Source organism: Cetorhinus maximus, chromosome 2 (genome assembly GCF_964194155.1).
Source record: "Cetorhinus maximus chromosome 2, sCetMax3.hap1.1, whole genome shotgun sequence".
NCBI lineage: Eukaryota > Metazoa > Chordata > Chondrichthyes > Lamniformes > Cetorhinidae > Cetorhinus > Cetorhinus maximus.
Window position 1 is genome coordinate 31,250,642 of NC_135880.1, and position 19,863 is coordinate 31,270,504.

Sequence of the window (19,863 nt, forward strand, 5' to 3'; positions counted from 1 at the left end):
CAGTTAAATTGTTGAAAGGAGGAATGTTATACCTTTATTAAGTAAACCAGACTGTCTCAATGCAAATTCTGACTGAATCCTGCCTCATGCTAGACACTCTATTCAAAAAGTCTGTTGGATAATACATCTAATTTAGAGCGTAGGAGGATTTAGTGGCATGGATATCTGCAGGCACAGTTGTGTAGGTGTTGGGGGGGAGGTGGTTATAGCAGTAAACAGAGGCTTGCCTGATTTTCCTTAACTTTGCGAGAAATACTGCTAGTGGAGATCGAGGGGGAGGATATCTGGGTTGATAGTGATGGACTGTAAAACAAAACATAATGTGTGGCAGCATTTCAACTGACTTGAGTGTTCTGCCCTCCATAGTTTACTGCTGTAATGCACCAAGTACCTAGTTAGCAAACTGAGTGGGTTCTGACTACCGAGGGAGTTTTTCAGCATTTGAATGCTTATTGGAATTGAGTTGTTTTATCAGTTGCTCAAAGAATCTCCGAACTTCCTTTACTTAGAGCCTTATGGAGGCAGTCTTCAAATTAAGGTTCAATGCCATGAAATGTTAATATTGTTTTATCCCCTTTCCAGAATAGTTTTAGGGCCAGTGAGTTCATGTATTTACAACACATGAACACTAGAGCAAGAGCTTTCTTTCTGCCTTTTTACCCTACTTCCTTTCCTCTCTTGAGAGGAGATGGCTTCCTTTGTGTTGTTTTACTGAAAGCTATTCCAACTCTTGGGACTTTCTCTCAGAGGGGCATTAGTATGTGGAATTACTTTCCTCAGAGAGCACTGGAGGCATGGTCACTGACTATGTTTTAAGACTGATTTTAGATAGATTCTTGATTGACAGGTGTAGTATAAGGGTCTGGTATATACAGGGTTAATGTGGGCCTGAGTCTAGTGCTGCCCACACAGTGATGTAAGAAGGCACATGACCCAGATCTAGGATCAGTGTGGTGTTGAACAGAGATGTGTTAAGACCTAAATAGCTCCATGGCTGTACTCTTTAATACATATATGTTTATAATTACAAGTAGTTAATAAAGACTTGCTGTTAACATACAGAAGTCTAGGAAGCCTTCCTTAACAGACAAGTTCTGCAACCAACACAATCCCAACATGGGTGGCAGCTGGGGATCTAAAAACCCTCAATCTCACAAGAGTGCTCAAAAACTAAGAAAAAGAAAATCTTCAACGGATTCTGAACTGAAAAAAGCTACCAACTGAAGCCATAGACACTGAGAAAATTGGCCAGAAAAAGCTCCAGACAGAAGAGCCTGGAAGTGAAAGGCAGAAGTTTTGCTGCAACAGAAGACTCCGTAGAATTTCCCTTGGAAATCCAGCTCACACAGAGTCCATAGTCTGCAAAGGTGAGCTTAATCTTTTTATCATCCAGGCTGCAGCCAATCCTGAGAAGCTGCTTTTACTGATTCAGTCAGAAGCGCCATTTGAAAACCTGTTGCTAATCCCCATCCCCGACTCAGAGCCTCAACATGTGGCCTCCGAGTTGAAAGGATAAAAAGAATTTAGTAATTAGCTTCCTCAACTCTCGAGAACTTTGCGACATCCAAATTCTTAAACAGCAAGCCTGTGGTTAATTTAAACACCTTGCTACTCGCAACACTGCATCATTGAGTAGATCGAGCCTGCAGACGGCCGATACACGCAGCCATTATTGGGCATTCTTCTTCCAGAAGCACACCACTGCCACTCTGTGAAGCCTGCCAAAACCAGCAAGCGCAGGAAATCCACTGTTCCTGCGGTGAATGGTGATGCCATCTTGGAAGCCTGTAAGCTCTTAAAGCTGTACCCACACTTTAAAAATCTTCAACCTGAATCACAATTCCACACTTCCAACTTCACTGGCTCTCACCGAAGGCCAAGACGAGTCACAACATTGGAGTCCTTGGAGGAAAAGATTTTTAAGATACAGCATTGCTTTAGGTTTAAATAAAAAATCAGAAGAGGAACAAGTAAACACACTTCTTTACTCACTAGGGCCAATTGCAGATGGCATCATTGCACAACAGGATATTAATGAGTCATCTGTCTTATATGAAGAGGTTTTAAAATCCTTTGTTTATTTCAACTTGTGGTCCAACAAAATATTGGAAAGAGCTAAGTTCAAGAAAAGAGTCCAACTACCTGGGGAACCTGTCGATTCCTTCATAAATGATCCCTACAGGATGGCAGAGGGGTGTGAATATGGAGATTTAAAGACTGAACTCATCAGAGATGGAATAGTTTTCTTAATTCATTCACGGGATGTGGTCTTCGCTGGCTGGGCCAGCATTTATTGTCCATCCCTAGTTGGCCTTGAGAAGGTGGTGGTGAGCTGCCTTCTTGAATTGCTGCAGTCCATGTGGTGTAGGTACACCCACAGTATTGTTAGGAAGGGAGTTCCAGGATTTTGGCCCAGCAACAGTGAAGGCGATATATTTCCTGGGTGCTGGGTGATGCAGACAATTCGCTCTTTGACCTCCTACAGGCAAAAGATGATTTGACCCTGGACAAGACAATCTAGATAGTTAGACTCCTGAGCTACGTGAGTAACACAGGACAATCCTAAGGGGAGAGAATACAATATGGGGCAGAAGCCAACCCTCAGTCCAGCCTATCAGGGCGCAAAGACGCAGGGATATTCCAAGTTGGGGAAAACAATGCCTGAATCGCTCAGCACAGTGAATTAGCTAGCACTGTGGTGTGAAGCACCCTCCCAGGAGAGAGTAATGTCCTGCAAGGACAGTCCAGTGTTTCCACTGCAACAGAACGGGTCACTTTGGGATGTCTGGGTGGTGCTGAGGTTTATACTTGCACAGTTGACCAAAGGTAATCCACAAGGTTGAGACTGAAAACCCAGAAGAGACACAGCCATGCTCCTTGGGTGAGGTCAAAGATTGTGGTTCTCCATTTTGGAATGCTGACATCTGGTAAATGGACACCTAACAAATTTTTAAATAGTTTCAGGTGCCAGCATGACAGTCCTTTCAGATAAGGAACCATGGCTCAAAGACCTCTGGCTTTGATCAACGGACGTTCCACTTTACAGGGCAGTGGATTCCAACTCTCGGTCATCGACCTGAACCTGGAACCACTGAGGTATGGCAGCGAACAGACCTTTGAGCTGATGTACATCATCCATAACCAGCAGGGATGCCTGTGTCGCCCCGGAACTCCTCCAGATGGCAGAGAATATCGAGATTACCACTGTCGTTAGCCAGCCAGAACAGCATGCTCCTGAGTATTCAAACACTAAAGAGTGTTCAGACTAGGATTTCACTTTTCTTTCTTTGCAGAGCAGGATTGTCCATTATCATTTCAGGACTTGGAAAGTCTCCAACGGTCAGACCACCCTACCGCCCATGAGATTACTGTGACGCTTCCAGTGGAAGTGGGTACCAGGGAATGATCAGCAGTCTGAGAAGCCTGTACCTCCAACTATGGCGATGGTACATCTGGTTGACACAGCAACCACTGTGCATACAATGCAACTTCCAGCCAGCATGCCACAACCACAAGGGATAATGGAACCTGGTACCAGCATTTCACCATCGATAACAAAGTGTAGAGTTGAGCATAACACTAAACCACCCTCTCTACAAAGGAATGCTATCCCTTGGCTTCAGAAGGCTTCGAGACGGGTCATGTGGAGAAAGGAGGAGGAAAAGCAGCGCCAAGGAGACGGAATACCATGTTCGTCCACCCTGCAAGAAACGATCGAGAATAACGACAACCATGAATCAATGCAACAGCCAAACCAACCAGGCGTGGGTCAACATAAAGCCATTGAAGACAAGAATGAAAGCATACCCAAATGCCTGCCCAACCTCCAATCCGACAGCAGGAACCAGAGCCAAAAGAGCCTACCACTCTTCTGACAGAATGACAAATGAGATGTAGATGGGTTATAAGGCCTCTAGACTGTCTGAACAAGGACTTGAAGGGGGGAGGTGGGATTGGGAGAATGTTGTTACTGCTAATACTGTAATAGCAATAATGTTGGAAAAGCATTAAGTTGTAGCAATAAGGTAAATGCGTAAGACTTATAACAATGCAAGTCTTGAAGCAAACTAATGTAACTCTATATCCATGGGATAATGACTTGGGGACACCATCCCAACAACAAGGGAGTCAAAAAGGGTATGGGTTAGACAGGAAAGTAGAATTGAGGCTATAGTCAGATCAGCCATGGCCTTATCAAATGGCAGAGCAGGCTTGAAGGGCTGAATAGCCTCCTCCTAATTTGTTCGTATGTGTTTTTAATTCTTTGGTATGTGTGCTGATTATGCTGCAGCAATGTATTTTGATAGAGGGATGAAGAAAAAAATGTCAGCATCACCTTGAGGTGAAGGGGATAAGGTGTAGAATGTTTTTAATCAATCGTTGATTAGGTATACACAAAATGTGATAGGACGGTTATCTGGTGGTTCATTGAAGCATCAGTAATCTGTACATACCAGGGAAGAGCATTGAAGAATTAATAGGTTCAATTCTGTGTGTTCCTGGAGAGAGTAGAAATTGAGAAAGCTGGTGAGAAAAGAAAGCGTATAGTGCAGAGAACTTTTGAAAAAGGGGAAAGCTTGTTTGGACATAAAAACATAAATAAGGAACAGAAGTAGGCTAGATGTGCAAGAATTCTCAAAAAAATCATTTAGGGAAAATACCCTTCGTGGTCTGCCATCCATCTAAATTAGGATGTTATCTGGAAGGCTCTTATCAGTTAGCCAATTGCTTTGAGTTCCATTGGGTATTCATGCCTGTAGGGTCAGAAGGGTTACTTGCTGTAATGTTGACCAATATGCTAAGATTGATTAAGGCTAATAGAATCTTGAAAGATTTAATTTTAATAATTTCCTCTTAAATCAAGGTTGTTTAATTCAATATGTCTTCCTTTCAATACATCAAATTCCCAATTAGCTGTGTTATCTGATTGCCTAGTTTAAAGTATTAGATAATTCTATATTTTTACAGTGGAAACTTCAAATTATTAGCAGGAGACTGCAATTGGTTCATAGGAACACTTTCACAGAACTGTCTCCTAAAGCCAAGAACTACTTCAAGCTTCTTTGTGGGGTAGGATACTGGACTTGACACTTTGTTCTTGTATGGATACTGTGCAGACTATTGAATCAAGATGGTTGCAGTTCATTAGACTCATCGTGTCTGAGATGGCTCTCCAAAGGAGCAATTTACCTAGTGCCACTCCCCTTCTTCCTTCAGCCCTGCACATTCATTCTTTGTAGATAATTTGCAATTCCCACTTAAATGCCTCAACTGAACCGGCCTCCACCACACTCGAGTAGTGCATTCCAGATCCCAACCACTTGCTGTGTGAAAAAGTTTCTCCTCCTGTCTCCATTGCTTCTTTTGCTAATTACCCTATATCTGTGGCATCTTGTTCTCAATCCTTCCATAAATGGGAACAGTTTTTCCCTATCTACTCTGTCCAGACCCCTCGTGATTTTGTATACCTCAATCAAATCTCCTTCAAATTCTTCTCTCCAAGGAAAACCCTTCCAACCTCTCCAAACTATCTATGTAACTGAAGTTCCTCATCCCTGGCACCACCTTTGTGACTTGAGCACAAAACCCAGGCTAATGCTCCCAGCACATTACTGAGGGAGGAGCTGTCCCCCAAAGGAAAACTTAAACTAAAACCCCATCTGCTGTCTCAGGTGGATGTAAAAGATCCCATGCACTATTTCGAAGAGGAGCGTGGAAGCTATCCTCAGCATCCCATTCAACACCTACCCCTCAATCTACATCACCAAAATAGACCAGATGGCCATCATTATATTCATACCCCTGGGATCCTGTTTTTTTGCAAATTGGCTGCTGCATTGAACTGGCTGTAACATTTTGAGACATTTGAGGTGCTATATAAATGCTAAGTATTTCTTCCTTTCTATGTTAAGACATCTTTTACAGCTCCACTTATGAATCCAAATAATCTCAGTTAAAACCAAGTGCTCTTTCACATCAAAAGTTACTCTCTTTGAGTTTGTCATAGAAGCCCCTTAAAACATTGGTTGAGTTTTACAGCCATTCCAAAAAGCAACAACATCCTACCGGAGCAGCATATTGAAATACTACCAAGGTTAGTTTAATAAATAGTAGTGCTACTGATGGGAAAAGTCGGGGTGGCACATTGCAAAAGGTGGCTGCTGCTTTGAGCAGTGAGTGTCTGCACTAATAATCTAGAGAACATGATTTTAAAAACAAACCTGTACATGAAATCAGTAAAAATGACAATGAAGCTGTCAATTGTTGCTAAAACCAAACCAGTTCATCAGTGTCCTTTAGGGAAGGAAACCTGGCATGCTTAGCCAGCCTGGCGTATGTGACTCCAGTTCTACACCAGTGTGGCTGAGTGAACCACTAAGTTGCATCAAAACTGCTACAGAGTTAAGTCCCAAACAAACAGCATATTGGAGTATGTCCACCTCTTGGACTGCAGTGGTTTAAGAAAGTAGCCCACATTCACCTTAAAGGCAGCAATGATGGGCAATAAATGCCAGCCTTGCCAGCAATCAATAACGATTTGTTAAAAAAAGCACTTGTCAGCAGTGGGGCTTGGTGCAGTTTGCATCTGATGCTTCAGTCACGTAGTCCTTAAAGGTTATTGTAGGTATGTATTGTACAATATTTCATTTCTCAAATCATTGTGATTTAATTTCAAAATGCTAACTACTGGATCCCGATTGAATCATACAAGAATCTGAAGGGGCTTGTTAGAATGGACGCTGAGAGATTGTTTCCACTGGTCAGGGAATATAAAACACAGGAGCACAGTCTCAGGATAGGGGGCTGATCATTTAGGACTGAGATGAGGAGAAATCACTTCACTCAAAGGATTGTGAATCTTTGGAATTCTCTAACGCAGAGAGTTGTGGATGCTCCGTCATTGAATACATTCAAGGCTGTGATAGACAGATAGAAATCTGGAAACCAGAAGGCCTGTCAGGGAATCAAGGGATATGAAGAACAGATGGGAAAGTAGAGCTGAAGCCCACGATCGGCCATGATAGTATTGAATGGCAGAGCAGGCTCGATGGGTCATATGGCCTACTCCTCCTGTTTCTTGTGTTCTTGTGAAATCTGTACAGCTACTTTATTTTCTCATTAAAATTATGCACCTTTCCAAGATAAAATAGCTTTGGCTTGAAATGCAGAATTACAATTTTCAAACTGGCAATAAGTATGTTTATTTTTTCTCTCTCAGTTCTCTTTCATTCCCCTACTCTCATATGTCAGAGGCCCAAATTTTAGTTGTTCAAATTGTAAACTGTTGGCCAGGTCAAGTTTGCCTATTAGGGAATGTTATAAATCAATCATAAGAATATAGGAGAGGAAATCTTGAAATAATGTCCGTACTGTTATTGTGAGGTTACCTTCCTTGATTGATTATCACTCGTCTCATATTACCAGAGTGTGAATTCTGGTTTAATGCTTCAAGTGGAAATCCTATTAGAATTACCTCAGCAGAAGGAAGAGGTACAGTCCTGTGGTTTTACTGAAATGTGCCTGACAGTGGGGTACAATTGTTTGTCTGATACGTCCAAATGATTCACTCATCACTCTGCCAACTCACGACTTAAGAGTAAGATAATGTTAGCCTCATGACCTTAGTACATTGGCTGTGAGCTCTTCTTATGAAAAGCCAGTAAATAGCTAACTCCCAATGCTGTCGGTGTTAATTAGTGTGATGATGAATAAGTGAACTGCTTTTAGAGGCCTGTTTGTCACTGCTGCTCACCATCTTTACAAAAGCATGAATATAAAATGAGATTTGACCTCAATCGATTCTGATACAAAACTAAAAAATATACCATATATTATTGCCTATTAAGGTCAACACACATATAAGGCCTCTTTGCTTTCCAGCCAAAATGCCTGATGTGGGATAACGTGGAGTGTGAGGCCAGTTGGTGTTGGAATAAGGCTGAGATTGCCGACTGTAAAAAAAAACGAACTTGCTTATGTAGTGCCTGTCACGTAGTCAGGACACTGTGCTTTGTGCCCAGTTAGTTACTTTTGAAGGCACGGAACAGCGGATGCTGATGATCTGAAATATAAACAGAAGATGCTGGAAATAGTCGGCAGGTCAGGTAGCATCTGTGCAAAGAGAAATAGTTCATGTTTCAAGTCTGTGACCTTTCTACAGAAGTGGAAACTGTTACACCTGTTGACATGTTTTAAGCGAAGTTTAAGGAAAGGACTGGTTCCTCTTTTTAATCTCAATACTATGATATTAATCTCTTATGTATGAGTATGTATCGTATTTTTAAAAATGAAATTTTTTTTGTAAAGTTCAGAGTCATTGACAGAATGGGATGCTATGTTTTTTAACACAACTGATGGGTTCTGACACATGCAAAGCATAGAAGTTTCACCCTTGTGTTTTATCCGGATAAGCCCATCTTTGGCAACTGCTGACAAATGGATGGACCATGCAGATTTCAATGATAGCTGTCTTGAATATAAATGAGCTGGGTTGCATTGTTAATTTGTCAGTTGTTAATTGCAGCTATGGGCCAACATTCTGCTGAAAGGGAGTCTTGTTTTTTGTTTGGCTAGTTCGTTTATGCTTGTGTCAGTCAGAATAAAAATTCAAATGTAAAATCTAAATCCTCAGCAATCCAGCTGTGTGAAGAGAATAAAACTGCTATAGTTTCTGACTGAATGACCTGCATGCAACCATAAAAACCCATTCCTTGAACTGAGCATCATTTGATTTGGGACTAAGAGAATTTCTCAAGGTTGATTGCGAATGATAATTAAATTGGCACTGTTCAAATATCTATTTCCTTATCACTAATCTAGCTGATGTCTGTAATTTTAATAACCTATTAAATTTTACATTAAAATTTATAATTTTTTTCCTCTTAAGTACAATTTGCAGCAGGGCCAAGGCCAGTTGTGACAATAGGTTAGGTTAAAGACAGTGTTTTTAAGACCTAATTAAGTTTTCTCTGCTCCTCTTGACCCACAAGAAGTGCTGGAAAAGACGCACTTCTCTTCCTTTCACTGGCAAATTTCCCAATCCCTGGGAAACTGGGGTTGCAGGAGTAAATTGTGCTGTGGGAGCCATAATTAATATGATAATCAAATGTCCCATTTTTCCACAGTGGGATGGACACTGGGCGGCCCCAATATCCACCACCGGAAAAAGTGTGGATGTATGTGCAGGCACGTTGGGCACTTATTTTCCGTATTTAAGTCTTTGGTCATCCTAAACCCTTGCGCTGTCTGGCATGGGGTGGAGGAGGTGGTGTGGTAGGTTAATATCGAGGCCTCAGTCTTTGTGTAATGAACATTTTAAGAAAAAGATGAAGGTATATTTTGAGAAAATAAAATGCAACATTTTGCTGGCTGAGTTGCATTGTGTCATATAGCAGACTGAGTAATGTAGCATGAATTGTGGTATCAGTTTAATTCTTTGTAGTTGCTAGGAGTAAAACTGATTCTAAGAGGCCTTAATGCTGCTGCTGCTGAAGAAGAAAAAGAGATCTATGATTTATTCTCGGTTTTCACTTTTTTGCTTATGACTTGAATTGTCTTGTGAGCAGCTGATGCCTGAATAATCTTAGCAACAACTGTAATGTAGCCATTGTGTCCTGTGGTCTGTCTCTTTTTGAAGCTTGCTATATATAAAATGGTGCTGTGGCTTGAGATCTGCCTTGATATTGCAGACAGCTAGAGAAATGTTATTTGGACACAACTGGACTTTTAAAAATGCCACAAACCATGGCATATTGTCAGATGGATGCTTTTGTATATGATAGGCTGGGGTGAGACCACAGATGAGCTTGAGCCAGTCCCAGTTTATAGCAAACCCACTTACTAAACCAATAATTTCATACCTTGTCGTTCATTGTTGTTGTAATTTGATTCCATAACAGGCTGCATTGCTTGGGAAATAATGCTTTAAATACTGTTCCAATGTGACTTCTGAGTTTCATTGATTACACTGATAGTCAAATAGAGCTCAAAGGCTAGTGGATGTTTGTGATTACTGTTAGAAAGCTGATTCCTGACCAATATTATTAACCCCGGGGTTGGTAGACATTTTGAAACCCTGGGGATTCAGCAAGTTCATTCCCCTCTTGAGGAATTTGTGCCAATAAGTCAATAAGTGAGATGAAGTCTCCCAAGTTGGATGGATTCATAGCTTGTGATCTTATAGGTAAAAAAATCTGATCCAATTTTGGGCAAGGAATTAGGCTAGGAGTGGATTAGTTAACAAGTTTGAAATGATTCAGAAACCAAAATTGTCTGCTCACATTTTGGAACTGTAACTTACAGGAACTCCTGATCCCCAGAGGCTAAATGTAGGTAGTCTTTCCAACTCTGGATGTATTTCCAGATGCTTGTTCAGGTCATTAGGTCATAGTGACTCATAAGGAGGCCATTCAGCCCATCAAGTCTGTGTCAGTTCACGGTAGAGCAATCCAGTCAGTCCCATTCCCCCTCTTTATCCCTGTAGTCCTGCAAGTTTATTTTCCTCAAGTGCCCACCCGATTTCTTTTTGAAATCACTGTCTCTGCTACCACCACCCTTGTAGGCAGATAGTTCCAGCTCATGACTTCTCACTGCGTATAAATAGTTCTTCCTTGCTTGCTGGGATTTTGGGAAAATCCTGGAGTGTTAGCAACTATGTTGACAAGGTGGACTCCGATTTCAAGTCAAGAAATATTTTGCTTTAATATGAATTACTTATGAATGATATATTGCAAGGAATGATTAAAATCTATTAAAAGACAAATTGTAACTTTACATCAGTGGTGATTAGTATGCTCATGAACAAGTACAGATGGTTCAGATGATGTTGGGTATTGTGATAACTGAAAATGTAAAACTTGTCTGCAATTTGCAAATATTATTGCATTTATCTTCTAAAGGATGGGGCCCCTGTCATTGATTATCCTCATTTTGTGTGTCACGAGGGAAATTCTGATAGCTGGGAGGCTAACAGATAAAGGAAATACACAGACATGAGCAGTTCACTCCCTCAAGCCTAGTCCACCACACAATTAGATCATAGAATCATAGAAACTTTTAGCACAGAAGGAGATTCAGCTCACCTCATCCTTGCTGGCTTTTTCAAAGAGATGTCATGTGTAGTCCCAAACTCCCACTTTTTGTTCATAACCCTCTAAGTTCCTCAACCTCTATTACCTCAACACCCCTTTAAAATTATTTGTGGAATAGGCTCCACCACCACCTCAGAGCATTCCCAATCCCAACAACTCTTGTTCGAAATATTTCTCCTCATCTCATCTCTTTCAATTTTTAGTTAATGATTTTAAGCCCATGAACTCTGTTCATTGACCCGCTCACCAGAGAGAATAGGTTTCTCTATCATGCCTGATGTGTACCTCAGCTCCAGTTAACTCGACTTATCCCTCAATGCCCTTCGCTAATAAAAAAAAACTTGTCGATCTCCATCTTGAAAGCTCCAATCGACATAGCACCTACAGCGTTTTGGGGGAGTGGAGGGTGGGGAAGAATTCTAAACTTCCACTGCCCTTATGCAAAGAAGTGCTTCATAATTTTACTCCTCAGCTCTAACTTTAAGTTTTATGCCCCTTTGTTCGGGATTCCCCCAGCAAAGAAAGTAGTTGCACTGTAGTCGCCTTATAAAATCCTTTCATTGTTTTATACACATTGAATAGATCCCAGCCCCTACCTTCCATACTTGAGGTAACACAAACAAGTTTGTGCAACCTGCTCTTGTAATTTAACCCCTTCAGCCCTAGTATAATTTTGGTATGTCTGCACAGTGGCCCCTTTAAGATCAGCAGAGTTGAATGAAGTACTCCAGAAGAGGTGTGAAATCCACATGATGCTGTATTGAATCATGATTTTCTGGAGAAAATAATGGTGAGTTTAATGAGCTCACTGCGGTTCATGTATAAATTATTCAGCAATTTCTAGCGAGGAGAAGATATCCATCAGTTGCAAATCGCCACAAATTGCTGGACAGTTTGTGCCACTCCACCTTTAGCCTTGTGAAAATGGGAGCATCCCATCAACCTCCCCGTGAGTTTCAAGGAAATCCTGCATTCCTGCTGTTAAATTCACCGCCGAAATTTAAGACTTGTACTTAACACAAGGACCCTTTTCATGAGGAGATCGCAGCCCTTCCAATGCTGTCCAACTTCTCTGGCTCAGAATGCAAAACATTTCAATTGCTGAGTCTCATTCCCCCAGATAGTAACTTGTTCCTAGAGGTTTTTTTAGAATCTAATATTTTCTGACTTTCGGACCTTTATTCCTCTCATAATTCAATCTTTCTTTCCCTCTCTCTGTCTTTCTGTACATAATTTGGGTCTAATTCAGAAAATGTTGGAAATACTCAGCAAGTTGGGCAGCATCTGTGGATTGCTGCATTGATACTGTCCGACATGTGTAATGATTTCAGCATTTTTGTTTATATTTCAGATTTCCAGCATTTGCATTACTTTGCTTTTTTTTTTGTTTGACTCTAATTCTGAATTTACCCTGTTTCCTTCTCTGCTGGCCTCTGTTTCTTTCTCTGTACTTAAATTTCACTCGTTAAGGAGATAGACCGATGGCCTTCTTGTTCACCGAGGCTCCAGGAGCCTGCAGTGCAGAAATGTTTTGAACCGTAGGGTGGAGGAAAAGGTGTAACTAATGGAGCCTGCCATGAGATGCCCCGCTCCAGCAAAACCTGGCCAAGTGATTGTGTACATCTGAAATCGCTGCCACGGGAACATCGGAACAGGGGGAGGCCATTTTAGCCTCTCGAGTCTGTTCCATCATTCAATGCAATCATGGTTGATTTGTGACCCAACTCCATATACCTGCCTTTGCCTCACATCCCTTAGTACAGTACCTTTGGTTAACCAAATCTATCAGACTCGGGTTTAAAGTTAACAATTGATCTAGTGTCAATAACCATTTACAGAAGAGAGTTCCAAACTTCTATCATTCTCTTCCTAATTTCACTAATGAAAAGATGGAAAAGGAGGTAGAGAGGCAGAGAGATGCAGTGAGGGAATTCCAGAGCTTCAGACCTAGATAGCTGAAGCATGGCCACCTATGTTGGACCAAAGGAAATCAGGAGGAACACCAAGTTCTTGGAACATGTTTGTGCATGCATCTACTTAAGTTAAAAAAATTATGGTTAAATGTCAGTTATTTTTAGTGTAAGTATATGAACCCCAGAACACTCATTACTTAATGCTGTGAGAGGATGTTGAAGGTGTGTACACCTGTATCTGTTGTGGAAGGCTGTTTTTTTCACTCCAGATATCACTGAGCTGCATGTCAATCCTGATGAACAGCAGTTACAGGCTGATAACTCACTGCTCTGAGCAATCTGCAGTTAAGTTAGTCTGCAGTGTCAGACTATTTACAGTAAATAAAGACTGTGGCTTAACAGTCATTACTGACAGAACAGCCTAGTTATTCAGCACATGACCTCTAGTTTCCAGGTCGCTCTAATTACTGGACTTCATAGTTCCTCTTCTGTGCAGTTGCACAGCTTTTATTCCATCTCTATAAAAGTAAAAATACCTAAAGATTAAGTTCTCTAATTGAAACTAAAACCTTTGTTCGGGATCCGTGATGATCTTGATTATCCTTTTCCTTGTTCAACTTCAGCTATGATTTCACTCTCAATCGCAAGATAATTGTGGATGACAAAGGCCATCTAGCCCAGCTCCTCTAATCCATTCAGAATGACATATTAACATATGTATTAGGAACAGGAGTAAGCCATTCAGCCCCTTGAGTCTGCTCTGCCATTTGATAACATTGCCTACATTGTATCAGTGGTTACAACTCAGAAGTATTTAATTGGCCAAAAGATGATTTGGGAAATCAAGAAAGATGCTGGAAAATGTAGGGTTTGTCTTTCTTTCTTTACACCTGCATGCAATAGGCAGACTGACTGTAGCAATGGTGAAATTGGAGGCCCAATGCTGATTCTCTAAGGATAATCAATCAGAGCAATAAACTGATGCTAGGAAAGTGGCTACAAAGAAATCACTACATTTACGAAACAATTCAACTCTAGCTAATACAGCCGTACCATTCTGATTTCTCTAGCGCCAACCCATAATATACCATAAATGGTATCTGTCCCTTTTATGCTAATTACACTAGCCCCAGGATTTGTCAATCAGACATATACTAGCAGCTCAGGAAAAATTATAGATTGAATTATTGATCTGAATTTTTCAGAGAAGAATAAAACATGGTACATAAATTCAGTACGGCCTTAACTCAAGAACTGGATTGTTTCCCCTTCCCCCAGAAGCTGTCATACAAATTATGTGGCACACTGAATTTGCAGCCTATCCATAGGTTCCACGTGATGTTGCATTACATTTGTATTAAGTAAAGGTGCAAATAGTATTCTAAAAAAAAATTCTAATTGTTTGAGGTATGAGAGAAACAGGCAAATTAAGTGGAAAAATGTTTGAGTAACAGGAAGAGACAGAACATACAATTGTAAGAGTCCACCAGCAGATGAAGCCAAAAATAGTTTTAAAAAAAGAGTTTAGGTCCCTACATCTGAATTCACATAGTGTTTGTAACAAAAGGGATGAATTATTAGTACAGATAGAGATAAATATGTATGACCTGATAGGCATTACAGAGACATGGGTGAAAGGTGACCAAGGAACCTAGATGTTGAAGGGTATTTGATATATCGGAACAGCCGGAAGCTAGGAAAAGGTGATAGGGTAGCTCTGTTAATTAAGGATGGCATTAGTTCAGTACTGACCTTAGCTTGAAAGAGCAAGATGTGGAATCAGTTTGGGTACAGATAAAAAATAGTAAAGGTACTTGTGGGGGTAAAAATCTACATAATGCACTACAGGAATTCACCAAGACTCCTTCGACAGCATCTTCAAAGCCCACGACCACTACCCTTTAGAAGGACAAGGGCAGCAGATAGACGGGAACACCACCACCTGGAAGTTCCCCTCCAAGTCACTCACTGTCCTGGCTTGGAAATATATCACCATTCCTTCACTGTCGCTGGGTCAAAATCCTGGAACTCCCTTCCTATCAGCACTGTGGGTGTACCTACACCACATGGACTACAGAGGTTCAAGAAGGCAGCTCACCACCACCTTCTCAAGGACAACTAGGGATGGGCAATAAATGCTGGCCCAGCCAGTGAAGTGAAGCCCCCACATCCCGTGAATAAAGAAAACGTTTCTAGGCCCCCTAAAAGTAGTTACACTGTAGGACAATGCATGCAAGAAATAATAAATGGGGTGTGCAAGAAAGGCACTGCAATAATCATGGGTAACTTGTAATCTATATGTAGATTGGGAAAATCAGATTGGCAAAAGTAGCCTGGAAAATGAGCTCTTGGTGTTTTTGGGACAATTTCTTAAGAGCAGTACTGTCTAGAGCTACCAGGTAGCAGGCTATCCTACACCTGGTAATGTGCAATGAGACAGGATTAATCAATAACCTCATGATAAAGGAGCCTCTGGGTGACAGTGACTACAACATGATAGAATTTCATGTTCAGTTTGAAAGGGAGAAGTGTGGGTCTGTGACCGATGTTTTAAACCTAAATAGAGGTCACTATGGGAGTATGAAGGCAGTGTTGGCTAAAGTGAACTGCGAAACTAGGTTAAAAGGCAGCACAGTAGAGATGTGGTGGCTGACTTTTAAGGAGATATTTAATAATGCTCAAAAGATTTATCCCAGTGAGAAAGAAAGGCTCTTTGATGAGGCAGAAATCCTCAAGCCTCTGGTACATCAACACAACATGTCATCAGAATTGTCTACTTTAGAGCATGATGAAAGTTTAGACTACTATTTATATGGCAGTTTAAATTCAAAAGAGAATTTTGATAAATGTACAGTATTTTAATTTGTGTGCTAAATCTTAAGTGACCCTTCCAGCACCCCCACCCCCACACAGCGACCAATTGGATCTGAAATGATTACAGGGTTTCATTTAACATTTTTCAACCAAGGGGACACTCATGGCAGTTGCTGCGCTGCTGCTGCTGACCTTCAGGCAGTTCGCAGTTTTCTGGTGGGCTTTTCCAAAGAAATCGGAACCACGACGCTGCATGAAGGTCAGAAGCGTGACCTGTCAGTGAAGCTTTTATTAAAAATCGTAACTGACAGTTTTTTAAAAGCCAGTCTTTCAGGTCTGGCGCTCTGGCTGCTCAGTCTGGACAACGATGAAACTCTGTTTATAACACCGAGCCTGGGCCCTCCTAGCCTCTGGTGTTTGGCCCTGCTTGCGTGAAATGGGATTTGAAAATTAAGACTTTTTTTCGTTCTTCATCTCTACAACATTCAGGGTGATCTCACAGTTTGCATCTTTTTGTTTTTCTGTTTTTCAGTTTTTGACTACAGCTACAGGGACTACATCCTTTCCTGGTATGTGAAGATCAGCAAAGATGAAGGGCACCTGTACCACATGCTTTCAGAAGACTTCTGGGAAATGGCAAAGCAGTTGCGCGTTCGACTGAGTAACATTGACATAGTTAAAGTGGTTTGTAATGATGTAGTCCGGACTGTACTCACTCACTTCTGTGACCTCAAGGCAGCGAACACAAGGTAAAGGATTGGTTTGAGATGTGCAGTTTAATTATATTGTCAATTTTTATCCCTCCTCATCTTGCCTGAGAGTCCTCGCTCTTTACTGGGGCACGGTTCTATTGCACCCTGGATACTTTTCAGTCCTGAGCCTGACTGGCTCCTTTGAGTTGTGACTGCGATTGCTAGTAAACTGTTTGACCATGGGTGACATTGTAGCTGAATCCCATTATATCTTCACCAGCCAGAGCAGAATCCTATTTGATCTCCCCTGGCTTAATTACACTGGTCCAATCCTGATTAAGGGCAACCACCTCAGCAAACTGGATGTTGAATTGGATGCAACATTTATTGAGCATTTCTTCTGGTCACAAAAAGATAACTAACACGTACCCTTTCAATGTCAGTCAGCACTTTCCCAAATTCTGGCTAAGCTGATTTGTGATATTCTGATATAAATAATTTTAATGGTATCCTCAAATAGAGAATTAACACACCATTCTCCTAAATCTAGTGCATGCAGCACATTATATGTTTATCAGTAGGTGGGCATGATGCGGTTTTCTCCTTTTTCATTATGATCTTTTTTAAAGTGCTCTCTTGGTTTCGGCACGTCTAAAAGGTGCCTTTCAGTTTATCAACACCTCATATTTAAAACTCTCATCCTTGTGTTCAGATCCCTCCATTGCCTTGCCCCTCCCTGTTTCTGTAACCACCCCCAACCCACTGACAATTCTGCTTTTCCTCCAATTCTGGCTTCTTAAGCTGCCTTCCACTTCCTTCACGCAGTGGCTGTGCCTTCAGCTATCTAGGGCATAAGCTCTGGAATTCCCTCTCTAATCTCTTTGTCTCTCTGCCCTTTCTCCCTTCATTAAGTCCACCTCTTTGAACCAAAGAAGCAGATGTTAGAGGAGTGACTGAAAGCTTGGTCAATGTCGAATTTTTTTGGATCAGGCTCCTATGAAGCACCTTGGAAAATCTTTCTACATTAAAGATTCTGTAGTAATGCGAGTTGTTGCATGCGCAGCAAATAAAGTAATCCCTGCAAGTAAGAGGGAAGTGGACAGCCTCTCTTGAATTGTCAACACACTAGCTGACAACTGTAGATTTATGTTTTTCATTGTTCCTATGGTGCTTTTGTGCTCATCAAGATAAAAGATGTTGACACTGGGGGATGGAGCAATTCCCCATAATGTCAGCACCGGTAAAGTTCCAGACAGATGCTTGGATGAGGCTCCACCCCGACAATGTGACTTATCCTCAGATAATCACCTGCTACTGCTTTAGTGCCATGCCTTGATTTCCAGCTCCAGTTAGTTTGCATCTTCTGAGCGAGAGTGCCAAATTATGGAAGTTGCATCCTGTGGATACACTTCCAGTAGGGTCTTGTCGTTCCTGCCTGTAAAAACATGCTTTAAACAGAGTTTTAAAATCTGATCGGCCTAGATTAGAATGCAGCTTCAGAGATGGAAGGATAGCATACCACCCAGTCTCTCAACTGTGGATGTTGATTTCCCTTATATTGTATGGTTCAGTTACAATTCCTCCTGTCACCAGGAGTCTCTATTCACTCGGATGCTAGGACAGCATTCCCCTAATTTCTACCGGCTAAGTGGGTTATAATCAACTGGAGAAAAGGTGAGATCCTCCTGCCACCCTCCTCAGGTTAACAGATTGTTGTTTTGATTTCTTGCAGCAGCTATTCTAGAGGCCATCAAAATAAAATCGTTATCAAGAAATCAAACCGGGAATTCAGAAAAAAAAATTGCGTTCACCACTCTCTGGGTAAATGTGAACTGAAGCAGTTAGTATAGGTGAATTTAAGGGGAGGCCAGATAAGCATATGAGGGAGCAGGGAGTTTAGGGTTATACTGATAGAGTGAGATGAGGAAAGATGCGAGGAGACTTAAATGGAGTATGAATACTGGCATGGACTCATTGGGTCATATGTTTGTGTGCTGTAAATTGTGTACATTGTTATCACCTGCAGAGTGCAAGAATACATATTGCCATTTAGTGCTGAATTAAAGGGTCGGTGACATTATGTCCAAGAGCAGCTGGATGAAGGCTTCAAAAAGTCACTTGATTGTTTCAACTGATGGAGACAAGAGATATTCATGGGGTAGATTCAGACCAGGACCCAGACGAGAAAGGGCAGTATACTAACTCATTGTGACACTCCTCAAACCCACGTACAAAAGTTAAGAATGTATTTTGGCAAGAGAAAATGAACAAGAAATGTTTGCACTCTAGAAAAAATGATCAATATAATTGAAAGTTTCGTGCTTTACATGTTAAATGCCTGGATGGGCATCAGATCTGTCTGTAGCAGAATAAATTTCACTGTCACTCTTAACTCATTGGCTGAAATAGCAAACTAACAATGCTGATATCTAGATCTTGACAATGAAGCAATGCCTTTGAAAGATAGGTTTCAATCAAACAAAGCATTGGATTCAAAAACAGAAAAAGCAGGTCTAACAGCATTTGAGGAGAGAAAGACAAGTTAACATTTCGAGTCCGTATGACCCTTCTTCAGAGCTAAAGAAAAGTTAAAATGTGATGGAATTTATACTGTTTAAGCGGGCTGGGACAGGTGAAGCTGGATAGCAGGCCAGCGATAGGTGGAGGCAAAGGAGAGCTTGACAAAGATGTCATGAACAAAAGGACAAAGGGGTGTTAATGGTAGTGTTACTGGCTAAAGGAGGTGTTGATGGTTGCAGAATGTGATAATAGCAGGACAAGGGTAAGCACTCTGGAAAGAACAACATGAACAAGTGACAGATGCCCCAATTGGGGCTGAGGTGGGGGAAGGGGATGGTGGTGGGGAAAAAAGATCGAAAATAGGATAAAAGGTGAGGATAAAACAATGAATAAAAATGAGTGGATTTAAAAAAAAAAATGACTATTGATAAAAGAGGACAAAAAAAAGGTGAGGATGGAGGATGGATGGTCTGAAGTTGTTGAACTCGGTGTAAAGTCCAGAAGGCTGTAAAGTGCCTAATCAGACGATGAGGTGCTGTTCCTCCAGCTTGCGATGGGCTTCACTGAAGCACTGAATTCCTTGTTCCTAAAGTGATTTAAAGCATTGTTTTTATTTCTCACTGAAACAAGTGTACAACCACATAGCTAATCCAAATAAAATTAAACACTTGCCCCTGACGTTATGTACTTGAACCATGTGATTCTCTATTGTATCTTGCATCCCTACAGTAACATTTCTTTCTAGAGACTGTGTATGTGTAGCAGGGGCCCTGGGATTCATTTGTTGTTGTTGCCTTCAACTTCATCTTTTAGACTGGACCTTTTCCACCCAAG

General features: G+C 41.2%; 1 protein-coding gene across 1 annotated transcript in view; it reads left to right on the top strand.

Moving 5' to 3' along the window:
* snx25 (sorting nexin 25) overlaps nucleotides 1–19,863 on the top strand; it is a 253,050-nt gene that overhangs the window by 91,414 nt on the left and 141,773 nt on the right. Inside the window, exon 4 of the mRNA XM_078562219.1 lies at nucleotides 16,350–16,566. Within this exon, the coding sequence (XP_078418345.1) occupies nucleotides 16,350–16,566 (217 nt within the window). The remainder of the gene's footprint in view (nucleotides 1–16,349; nucleotides 16,567–19,863) is intronic.